A 12,806-nucleotide genomic window follows, 5' to 3' on the forward strand; every position below is an offset into this window, starting at 1 on the left:
TGTGTGTGTGTGGCCAGCTCAGCCCACCAGGGGGCGGGTCTGGCTGGCATGTGGTGCTGGGGATCGAACCGCGGTCCCTGTGCTTTGCCAAGCTTGTTTCAAGTAGGTGCTTTAGACCACTGAGCCATCTCTCCAGCCCCTATGACAATAATTTTAGATTCACTGCGTAGGTCCTACTTATAACATGTACAAAGATTGGATTTAAATCTTGTTAATCTAATGGATATACTAAGTCACTGGGTAGCTGTCAATAATAGTTCACTGTTAAGAAAAAAAATAGATAAAATTATATTCTTAATGTAATTTTATTTCCTTAGCTCCCAGAACCATTTATTTTATTCCGATTGTATAAGGAATTTATAGACCTTTCAAAAGAGATCCAACATGTAAATGAAGAACAAGAGATAAAAAAAGATAGTACTGAAGACAAAAAATATCCAAATATGTGCGTAGAAATAAACCGAATTCTTCTAAAAAGCAAAGACCTCCTAAGACAATTGCCAGCATCAAATTTTAACAGTCTTCACTACCTCATAGTACATCTTAAGCGGTAAGAATTTTATATAAATAGAGCATCCACTGGTGGGTAGTTTTTTGTTAAATAAAATTCATGGTTTTAACTATTTTTAAATGTACAATGCGGTAGTGTTAAGTACATTTACATGTTGAGGTATTTTTATATTAGGGAAAGAGAGACATTTAATGTGTGTTCATGCAGCTGACAGGTTCTCTCAGCTACCTCCTTTATGCTTCTGGCTAGGTTTCTGCCCTCTAGTCTCATTTAGGGACAGACCTGCATACAAGCACAGTGCCACATCATTCCTGTTCTAATGGTTGTGCCCAGCATGCAGGGGAGGATTGAGGGTGAAATAAAGAAGGCCTTGATCAGATTTTAAAACTGAGTAGTGATTTGCTGGACAGATACTATGCAAAAGAACATCCTAGGTAGAAGGTAACAAATAGGGCGGCACAAGAGATTTATACAGTTAAACTTAGGCTACAAAATAATGAGCAGTAAGAGGAATTGAGCCAGCTAGAGGACTAAAATAGCATCATGCATATCTGGCAGATGAGTTGTAGGTCTTGTTTCTGAACCCACTAGAAAATTTGAGCCAGGAATTTAACATGCTCAGATTTGCCTGTTAAAGCTTTGCAGCAGAATTATAGAAAATGGTTTTGAAGGGAGACCTTTGATACAAATCAGGTCTCCTGGAATAGCTATTGAAATAAAAGGCTGTCACAGCTTAAAGTAAAGCCAGAGAAGGAGAAGTAGGTATTGAACTAAGAGACCTTTAGGAGAGTCAGATTGGTTTGAAAACTAATAATGATCAGTGAGAGAAATTGACAGTGGTACTTTAGTTTCCAGTATAAGGAGCTAAGAGGTTATGCCATGTACTCAGGTTGGAACAGTTTTTAAGATTTTTTTTTCTTTTTCTGTTTTAACATCAATAGTTCTTCTGTTACTTGGATTTTATAATAGCAAAACTAAAACCCAGTTTGGTATGTGGTAAATATTTCAGTCAAATAATTGTCACCTTTTTCTAGACTACCCACATATGACCCTTCACTTTCCTAGACTTCTGTAGCCCATTTTTCTACTTTCCCCAACCCACAGTCAACCACCATTAAGAAACTCTTAACAGACTAATCTTACACAGCTTTGTATGTTCTGCTTTGCAGGGTAGTAGATCATGCAGAGGAAAACAAAATGAATGCCAAAAACGTGGGCGTGATATTTGGACCAAGTCTCATTAAGCCAAGGCCCACAACTGCTCCTGTCACTATCTCTTCCCTTGCTGAATATTCAAATCAGGCACGATTGGTAGAGTTCCTCATTACTTACTCACAGAAGATTTTTGATGGGTCTCTGCAGCCACAAGATGTTGTGTGCAGTGCAGGTGGTGCTGCACCTCAGGTTGATCAGGGTTGTCTTCCGAAACCTCTGTTATCTCCAGAAGAAAGAGATGTAGAACATTCCATGAAGCCACTTTTTTTTTCATCAAAGGAAGTGAGTTTTGACTTTTACAGAATTGTGTTCAAACATTGCAATGTATATATTAACAAGTTAATTTTCTTTGAACTATTTATTTTGACATGTTTTGCTTTTTTCAACTTTAAAAATACTCTTCCATCATTGACAGGATATCCGTATTGACAACAACATTTTGGAATCAGCTCGATCATTTGAAGAAACAGAACACAAGCCCAATGCGTTGGAAAAATGTGATGTGTGTCTCATTGGTGAGTAGCCATATACAAATCTGTTTGCTCCACATAAAATTTAGAAGTAAGCCACAATTAAAAGAGCAGATAAGTGCCGTTGAAGGAAATCCAAAGTTCAGAGTTATGTTAGTTGATGGATCATTGCTAGCCACTGAGAAAGTTGCCTCTTAACTTTGCATTTGAATGAGTATCCTTCATCCTAATGTTTTTTACAGAAAAGAATCTTGGAGCACCTAGGTGCTTTTTCCTGTTCTCTGATGAATATTTATTGATTCTTGTCATGAGGTGCATGCAGAAATGTGTTGAGCAGTGTGTTCAGTCATAGCATCATCTATATTAATTTCCAGGCCATTCCTCTGCTCCTGGGGAGACAAACCAGACTCTTGACATGCTAAAGCATTTGACTTTAAAATTTTTTTCACAAACTTATGGCCCAAATTTGATACATTAAGTGCTATATCTAGTATTTTTGACTGTGGTCTTTTTTTTTTTTTTTTTTTTGTAATGTGTTTGGTACAGCATCTCACTATGCAGCTTGGACTTGTAGTGATCCTTGTTTTCAGCCTCCCCGGTGCTGGGGTTACAGGTGTGCGCCACCACGTCTGGTCTGACTGGTCATTTTATTCACTTTCTTTCTGATTATTGTGTTATTGTGAATGCTAGCTATTAAGCTGGTAGAAAAGGTTCCATTTATTATTGTATTTCTACAATACAATATATGAAATTGGATTTTTAAAAAATATAGTCACAGATGTTAAATTGGATATATCAAATAAAAGCAAGCATAGATAGCAAGATAACCTCAGCATCCAAAGGCAGAGAGCTATGCCTATCTGCTCACTGTGAATCACTAGGCTTATTTCTGACTACGTTTGTCTGGTGTGAACTTCCTAACACTTCATTAGCCGTGTTCAACCTGTAGCTAACAGTCTGAGAGATTAATATATCAGAGATCATACATGCACCTCATAAATTCTTAAGCTAGGACTTGAATCCATTCCTATGTGACTCCTAAACCTAACCTTTTTTTCATTATCTCATAGATTCAAGTCCCAATTAGGAATAGTACTGAAAATAATCATAAAATATAATTCTCCAGTGTTCTGTTTATGCCAGACAGTTCTAAGCATTACCCTTGTTAAGTTATTTACAGCACAAGACGATATAAGTGCACACAGAAGTATTTCTTGACAGATGAAGGCAGGTAGGAACACTGTGGTAGCCTTGTCCAGGGCAGAAGTGAAGCAGGAGCTGAGCCAGGACCCAATCACGTGACCACAGAGCCTGCGCTCTGCTCCACTAGGGTAGAAATTCATCCTTTGCAAGCGCAGCAGTGTGCTGTGCTGCTTCCAGTCCAGCCGCGATGGACCAGATCCCTCAGGCTGTGCCACAGTTGTGGGGAAGGGTCTGAGGTAGTGAATCGCAAGAGCGTTGCCTTGGAACCCAGGGAAGCAGGTCAGCAGCCCCTGGTGAGGAAGGAGGCTAGATGAGAGGATGCCTGCCAGGTGGCCCTGGTGAGCATCTCTCTGCACACCGCTGCCCATGTTGTAGGAGATGGACCAGGTCTGAGGGAAGAAGCCTGTGGGCTGTGCACAGGGCCAGCTGCAGGGCAAGGTCAGAGTGATGTCAGGGTGCCGAGCTGGTTGAGGTCTCTCAGCAAGAAGGAGGAGTGTGGACCTTTCCAGAAATTAAAGTTTCTACTGTGGATGAGCAGGGGGGACAGGTTAGGAAGAGTCAGGGGCCCTGTAGGAGAAAGCATGGACTAGAGGACAGGCTGGAGAAGGAGAAAGTAAGTCTGGGAGCAACTGGGGGAAAATGGCATTGGTATTACTTCATTTATGAGTGTTCCAGTTGATGAGCTGATCAGAGATGGAGAACATCCAGGGCATCTACCAAGCTGTACTCACTGGGGACTGAATGTAGCTGCAAAGCAGGCTAAGTGGGTGCTGACAGAGTCCTTGAGGTTCAGTAGATGCCTACATTAGGTTGGCCTGCAAAGTGGTATAACTTTTCTGCATTTACTCTACTGATTTCTGCCTGTTGAATTCATGACAGTCTCAAAAAATTATTCATTCATGAACATTATATTAAAATAAGTTACTTCAGAATATGTTTTGTTTTGGTTTTGGTTTTTCAAAACCTGCAGTTTTGAGTTCCTGTCAGTAACTTTTCTATTAAATGTAAATCATGGAGTTAAGTAGATCTTTCTTTTGCAGACAACAAAGTACCTTTGCTTCTAGACCCAGAGCTTGAATCAGCATCCCAAAAGATGGAGGATGTTTGTAAAACCTCTAAACCACTTACTGTGAAATCTGATAGAATAACAAATACTCCAAGGACCAAGATTAGACCTGTAAGTTTGCCCCTTGATAGAATACTTCTTGCAAGCCTTCCTAGTGAAAGAAATGGCAAAAATATGGGAAATACAAATTCAGACAAGCTTTGCAAGAATCCTACCTTTGAAGGACTTAACAGAAAAGATACTTCCACTGCTATTTGTTCCAAATTTAATGGCATTGACCAGCAAACTCTACAGAAAACGTGGAGTAAACAGTGTGAACAGAACAATGTAACTGCTCAGTCTACAATGATAATGTCCAGTAGTCTCCAAGAAAAAGGAATGACGACAAACCTCAGGATCAGTGGGGACAATCCCAATAGTGCCATGCAGCCCAGTAAGCCTTACACAGAGCCACTCAGGTCAGCAAGAGAAGCCACAGAGAGACGGTCCTTGGATTCCTACCCTCTTGCTCCTGTCAGAGCACCCAGAACCCTGCAGCCGCAGCACTGGACAACATTTTATAAACCGCACACTCCCACCAGCGGTGTCAGAGGGAGTGAGGAGAAACTGGTTTCTGTCTCAGCAGCACTGTCTCCTAGCTCAGCTCATACTGCCCAGGGGCAGGTAGCAAAATCACTCCCAGACTCAGATGACACCTCGGCTTGTCTCACACAGCTGAGTAGTCAGCCCAAAGGGAGCTCTGAGGAGCATGACTTGCCTGATGTGCCTGCAGTGTGCCAGAGGCCAAGGCTAAAACGAATGCAACAATTTGAAGACCTTGAGGACGAAGTCCCACAATTCGTGTAGGGTTATCAAAATTCACGATTTCTTTTTTTGTTGTTTGATGTCGTGTTTGTCATTATGAAACACTATTTTGACAGGGTCTCCATTGTATAGTATTGCCAAAGTGTGGAGTTCACTCTGTGTTGTGTTATGTATGTTGGTCATATTGGATGCTAGTGTTTCTATAGGGCCACATTTGTGCCTAACTGGAATTATCTTTTAATTCTGTTTTTGAAGTTGTGACTAAAAAAGATTCATATTTTTTAATGTTCAGGTGACTTTCCCCATAAAATGGTCCAGCTAAAAGCATCCCAAATATATGACAAGGTTCTCAACTAATAGATGCAGTTTGGGGGAAAAATTTTTTTTTTAAATGAAACTACATGCTTATTTATAAAATATTTCTGAATGGCTGAATGATCTTTATTTGATATGAATATTTGCCACACAATTTTATAGTGCGTTTTTGACCATTTATGCTTTTTTAGTACATATGTAATCTTATTTTTCAATTGGCAATTCACTTAACATTTTAATACTTACATAATGGCCAAAAAAGGCTTGCAATATGTATTTAGTTGCATTTAATTACCAGTTTTTATATGTGATAGTCATACACAACTTAAATTATACAAAGAAAATGCACTTAAACCCTTATTTCTAAATTATATGGTTTAGTTACATTTTATTTGGCTTTAGATATTTTTAATACATTTGATTTTTTTTTACCCCTTAGTTTTGTCTATATAAGCTTCTTTTTCAACATTTTGAACTTTTTGGTATTTTATATAACTGTCCCAAGAAATACGTGTTTCAGAAATTTTTAAGTTCAGTGCACTTCCTTTTGATATTGTCTGGGCTTTCTTAACACCATACTTTTTGTATGAAATGTTCTGAGTTATGAATCACTTTGTACTTTTTCTACTTAGACTCATTGAAAATGTACATTTCATCCAAGTTGAGCAAAGATTCATTTTAAGTTAATTTTGAGAATGCAATTTGGTAAGCCTCATTATTTGGACTTTGTGAGAAGGAAGGCATAGATGATTGGATCTATTTCATTTATAAAATAACAAGTATTTGGAGCTACTGCATCCCTCTTACTTTTCTGGATTCCATCATGTATGTCAAAATGGGATATAAAAGGGACAAAAAGTAAAATGTATGTGTGAATTATATTTGTAGAAAATGCTTTTGTATGAACATGTTACACTTGATAAAAAATATATGTATATAAATATTGTTAAATTATTTTAAGTTCTTGTGCTTCTCTGAAATTGCTTCCTATTAAGACATAGTACTTACTGGTTAGCCCCTGGGCCCGTACCTCCTTTGACTCCAACATGGAAAATATTTTGTAGCAAGTTGCTTTATAGGTCTCTGTGACTGTAAGGCCTGAAAAAAAACAATCAGACTTTTTTTTTTCCCTAAAGTCTTGGTTTTACTCCTCATTATATAAAATCCAAGTCCCATGCTAAGAACACATTGAATCAGAGCTAGTGTTTACTGGTCCTCTTTTGTGCGTTAGAACTCTGCCAAGTTCCTCCATACACTTTACAACAGCCTGTGAGTCCCTGGGAGGGACTTGGCTGGTGGCCTCACAAGGACGTCCCTCACTTCTTTAGGTGATTCATTTTGATCTCACAAGCAAATCTAAATGTACCTTACTTCTTCAGTTATTCAATTTAAAGGTGTATCTTGATTACACTCCCCAGCTACCATTGTGTTACAATATTTATATAACCACAAATATTTCTTTAAAATGACAACTACTGTGTGTTTTTAAATGTTATATACAGTTCAATGTTCTGGACTTTTTCTTTCCTGGAGGCAGGAAATTATTTTTGTGTTGATGCAATTATATGTATAGACAGTTCTGTTAAGTAGCTGTAGTTTGTCAGGGTTCTTGCAGTCACAGTTGGTATGGAAAAGCCCATTATATTCCAATAAATGAAAAGTTTTAGGAAGAGTTTTTCAACAATAAAAATGTTACCTTAGCTAAAATGAGTCTAAAAAGAAAAGTGTAAGATCTTCACAGGGAAAATATTAGTCCACATCTAACTCATTTAAGTGGAGCACTCTGTAATACGCATGATGTAGAAGCCTTGATATTGTGAAGATGTTCATTCACTTACATTCACTTATATGTTCAATATAATTTCAGTCAAAATAATTTGAGCCATCTGGAAGTTGGAATTATGCCTCATTACTGTTATCTACTTGAGGGACACTGCTTAATTGTAGTGTATGTATCAAACTTGACATCATGATGATGTGTAATCCACAGGCGAAATTCACAATTTTGCCACTAGCCACAGTAATGCTCTTCGTGTCAGCATCCCAGACCAAGATCACATGTTGTATTCTCTTTATTTTTTAAAGAGAATACAAAATAGTAATAAAAAAATTAGAAATGACATAGGATTTCACTAAACAAAATGAGTTTGACAGTATTTGCTATATTGCATAGTGTCTTCTACTTCATTGTTGAGATTACCAAATATATGCATTGAAAATTGGAAAAAGAGAAAGTTGTAAGAAATTAAGAAAGGAGAAAAAAAATTAAGCATTAACTGCTCCTTTCCATAGGCCAGCAGCAACCCACAGTGCCATTATCCGAGCCATCCTGCAGCATACACACGTGGATATATCTCTCCCCACCTTGTCCTTTTCCTCAATATGTTGTATTTAGATGCCTTATCTTTCTGCTATCCTTCAGAACAGTTTTTCAGTTTTTCCTTCATAACTTTGACACTTAGGGGCTATAGGCCATCTTGTATAATTTCCCTCAGTTTGGATGTATCTGAATTTTCCTCATGGTTAGATTCAGAATATGTATTTTCATCATATTCTTTTAAGTATGTTGTACTAGGACACCTAAAATGTCAGTCTCATTTCTGACGATGTTATCTTCGGTCAGCTGGCTAGGACAGTATCTAGAAGGTTTTTCTTTTTTTTTTTTTAACATTTTTATTTTATTTTATTCATTTTTTATTTTTTCGGCAGAACCAGGGATTGAACTTAGGCCCTTTTGCTTTCCAGGCAAGCGCTTATTCTACTGAGCCATCTCCCCGGCCCCTAGAAGGTTTTTCTATTGTGAAGTTGATAACAAATTATTTTGGGCCCATGAGATAGCTTAGTGGAGCCTGCTTAGGCAAGTGCAGAGACTGGTTCGATAACCAGCACCACATGGCATGCTGCAGCACCAGCCCTACCCCCAGGGTAGTCTGAGCTGGCCAGAGTTTGGGCATAGTGGCGCATGCCTATAAACCCAATGCTGAGAAGGCTGAAAACAGGAGGATTACTATGAGTCTGAGCTTTGTAGTGAAACCATGGAATAACCAAATACATTAAAATAAAAAATAACAATATTTCGTAGCCAGGCATAGTGGTATGTGCTTGTAATCCCAGCTCACTGGGAGGCTGAGGCAGGAGGGTCACAAATTTGAACCTAGCCAGGACAAATTAGCAATTTATCAAGACCTTATCTCAAAAAGACAAGGGGTAGAGCTCAGTGCAAAGGTCCTGGGTTCAATTCCCAGAACTAGGGACATGGAGAAATGGGGGAGGGAAGTTAGTTTGTGAGATTATTGGCAACATATAAATGTCTAGTTTCTCATCAAGTTGGCAGTAGTAAAATCTATAGCCCATGGCTTATGTTTTGGTATCCTGTAAACAGGAGTGGTCCTTTTTGCATTTGTTAATTTAGATCCATGTTGACTTGACTCATGGATTCCTACTTTATGGTTAGGTTACAGTATTTTACTGTCTTTTCATGCTGAAGTTTATGAGAGTCTCTTCAAGCTGGCTCTATGCCCTTTTAATGTGCCAACATTGCTTTTGGGAGTGTTTGAGCACATCAAAGTCAAACGAAGTCATTTGTACTTTTCTCTACCACAGGTCTAAAACTCGGGTCATTTTCTAAGAAGCCATTAGCTAGAAGGGCTCATTGCTAACTGCGAAATTACCTGTTATATCCCTATTTCTGCACAGCTTAAAAACTTGTGTATACACACACACAGATGTACAATATATAACATAATGAAAACCTTGAGTTCACATTGATACCCTCAATTCTAATTCAGTATTTTTGAGTTTAATATGGTCTTTCCCTTGCCACATTTTTAAACTCCTTTCTCTGCAAACCTGGCTCTCATCATCCTAAATATTCACACTTGCTCACCCTGCTGTCCTTCAGCCTTTGGACAATTCCAGCTACAGCTTTATCATCCTGATTATGCCAAATATACAAAGTCAGTCCTCCGTTATAACTGCACAGGCCTGGCCACATGGGCCCCTCGTAGGCCCGCGGGAACACACAGCACCCGGACCGGTCCAGGTGAATCCTTGGCCCCAGCAGTGTCAAGTCTGAGTGTACCATTTGATCCCAGGCCCGTCTTCTGCAAGGAGAGAGAAGAAACAGAAACTCGTATTTTAAAATGAGTAATTATTGAATACTGGGCTTATTAGGAAAGGTTTAAAAGTGCGAGATTATACATATTTACCAACAATGCTTAACCATGGACATTTATGAAATTTATAGGAAGTAAGTTATAATTTTGGTCTCAGCTATGGTGTTTAATACTTTTTAAACCATACTTTTACTAAATATGGTCACACTAAGCCATATCATACATTTTAATTACCTAAATCAACCAATTTTTTGCATATAAAGTTAATTTCAGAAAATAGAGTTGACTAATTGGTCATGCTTTTGAATTACAGGTATTTGGTTTCATTGGCTTTTTACACAAATAACAAGTAATTGCAGCACACCACATGAAAACCTTTCTTGGGTTCTAGATATGGTGCAGCCCCCTTGTTAAACAAGATATGGTAGTCTTCTTCCTATCATTAGAGAACTGAAAAGATGGTGTAAATAGGCCAGCAAGCTTTTCACTGTGTAGGCAGTGCCAAGTGATACGTAAGTGTAACTGAAATACAAAAATCAGGACATAAACTGCCAAGTTTAGTTAAGCTGTTATTTGCAGTTTCAGACATAGTGCCTGGGTAGCACTGGTTTCTGTTTGAGTTAATTCTCATGAGTCTCATACTGTATCAGGATTTTTTTCCTATTCTACTGGTAGAATCAAAACTTTTTAGTCACAAACTATTTTCCTCAAGGTTGTTGAGAGTTCATCTAGTCATTTGCCAAATGATACAACACAGCAGACAAGAACAGTGAAATCAGTCCCCATGTACAAATGCAAGTACATGAATTTAATAATTGTATTACTGCGAGCTTTAGAGGTATTTTTGCTTAAAAACTGGATCTTAAGCGGAGGAGTGAGTAAATACTTATAATTACAAGAATAATTGTAAAGTGAACTATTCCCCCAACCCCTTAATAAAATGCTAAGGAATCACTAGGACATCCCTTCCTGATCTGAGAAATGCCATCTTGGATTTTACGTCAATCACTCCCTAGCTTAAAAAAAATAAACTGTTACCAATGTACAATTAAAATTTGCCAGGTTTTTGGACTCTATGAGTAGATTTGGTTTTTTTGTAATTTGTCTTTTACAGTCACCATGTTGTTGAGACTAATCCATGTAGGTTTTTGTAACTATAATTTTTTCCTCTGTAAAAATGACTGTACATTTTCAATTGGATGAATGCACTATAGTTTATTTTTGATCCCACTGTGGGTGGGCATTTAGGTTACTTTCACTCACTTTCCCCACTGAACAATTCTTCACTGAAAACTTAATCTTTAATTATTTTCTTTTTCTTAACATCTGCTCTGTGGTTATCATCTCAGTTAATTTTTAGCATGGCAGGTAATGTTAACTGCCTGTTATGAACAAGCAGAGAAGTTACATAGCTTACTATAGGTTGCATAACAAATTCTGTCTCAATCCTAAATTCTTTCATCTTCAAGCCAGAGCCTGCCACAAATATTTAAAAAATATTTTTGTTTGTATTTTTCTTTCTAGTTGGTAGGATACTAAAGTTTGGGGTTGCCACATCACAACTGCAAGATATATATATATATATATATATATATATATATATATATATATATTTACTTGTTTAGGTAATTTTGCATCCTAAAGTTCTGTGAACGGTTTTCTGGGTTACTGTGAGTTTATGTGATAACACTGAGTTAAAGAGAACACAGCAGAAGACAAGTTGACCCCTCACCCACTTTCTCAGAAGAGTTTGGAAAACAGTGCTGAACTGTCTAGCATTTGCTCATTCACAAAAAGGGTCCACAGCCCAGGTGAGAAAAAGGACATAAATTAAGCCACCATCTCTGAGGATGATGGCCTAAATTCCAGTTTATTTTTAGGAACATAATTAACAGGGATTAGTGACCCATTGTGAGTGTGGAGTTGGACAGGGTAGAGAAAGGTACTTAATCTGGAACCCTGAGGACAAAATAAATCTCTCGAATATAAGTGATATACACGTCTGTATATCCCAGCTTCTTGGGGGCCTTACGAGGATCTGAGAAACCCTGTCTAAAAACAAACCAAAAACAAAAGGAAGGAAAGGAAAAATGTAAGTGAAATCAAAGGATTAAAACATCTTGCTTCCTCATTTTGGTAGATGAGGATGTGGTGACTGGGAGTTACAGGTTGACAGGTTTCATGTTAGTACTCTATAAGGGAACCATCTATGATTAGAATGGATTAAAAATGCATTATCTTATGATTTGGTGACTTCTCAAAACCTGAGTAGTGTCCAAGACAAAAACTAACTCACTGCCCTGATTTTTCATTAGTTTTTTTTTTTTTTTTTTTACCGGGGATTGAACTCGGGCCCTTGTTCTTGCCAGAGAAGCACTTTATTCACTGAGCCATCCCCCCTGGCCCCATGATTTTTCATTAGAGAGAAAAGTGAATCTAGATGATCCATATTGTCCTTTCAACTTCTGATTGCAAGATTCTGTGACTTTGAAGTATTGGATTTTTTTGGTACTAGAAATCCTAAAATCACTGCATTATGCAATTTTGGCATTTTCATTATGCTATTGTTAAGGTCAGCAAGGAAACATTCAGAAAACAGTTTAAAATTTCAGATGAAAAAAATTAACCCCAAATTCAATATAGACTAAAAAACCAGAGGCCCAGAGATAGCTCAGCGGACCAAGCGCCTGCTTAGGCAAGCACAGCGAACTGGGTTTGATCCTGATAACACATGCTGTGCCGGCCCTGCCTCTGGGTATGCTGAGCTGGCCACCGAGTCTGGGCATGGTGGCGCACGCCTGTAATCCCAGCGCTGGCGAGGCTGAAAACAGCAGGATCACTGTGAGTCCAAGCTGCATAGTGAGACCCTGTACCAAATACATTTAATGAATTAATTTATTTTCTGTACTTTAGGGAAGGGTTTACATGGTGTTCAGGGTCTCACTACCAAATCCCTAGTAGTCCAAACAGGACTTCTAGTGATTCTCCTGTTTGCAGCCTCCCAAGTGCTGGGATTACAGGTGTGCACCACCAAGCCCAGTCGCAATTGCTGTCTTAGCGCGCCCTGGGGGTGGGCTAGCATGGCATGCCCGGGGATTGAACCCCTG

At 38.4% G+C, this 12,806-nt stretch overlaps 1 protein-coding gene across 5 annotated transcripts in view; it reads left to right on the forward strand.

Moving 5' to 3' along the window:
• The window catches only part of Arhgap29 (Rho GTPase activating protein 29), a 67,409-nt gene extending 60,547 nt beyond the window's left edge, over positions 1–6,862 (forward strand). For 2 of the 5 annotated variants that reach the window (XM_023720290.1, XM_023720288.1), the window contains 4 exons: positions 318–550; positions 1,681–2,008; positions 2,142–2,241; positions 4,440–6,862. In XM_023720290.1, coding sequence (XP_023576058.1) covers positions 318–550; positions 1,681–2,008; positions 2,142–2,241; positions 4,440–5,311 — 1,533 coding nt within the window. In that variant the 3' untranslated portion in view covers positions 5,312–6,862. The remainder of the gene's footprint in view (positions 1–317; positions 551–1,680; positions 2,009–2,141; positions 2,242–4,439) is intronic. The other 3 variants (XM_004635712.2, XM_023720291.1, XM_023720289.1) reach the window with 2 other exon arrangements.
• Positions 6,863–12,806: the final 5,944 nt, after the last annotated feature.

This window comes from Octodon degus, unplaced genomic scaffold, assembly GCF_000260255.1.
Source record: "Octodon degus isolate 3935 unplaced genomic scaffold, OctDeg1.0 scaffold00074, whole genome shotgun sequence".
Taxonomy (NCBI): Eukaryota; Metazoa; Chordata; class Mammalia; order Rodentia; family Octodontidae; genus Octodon; species Octodon degus.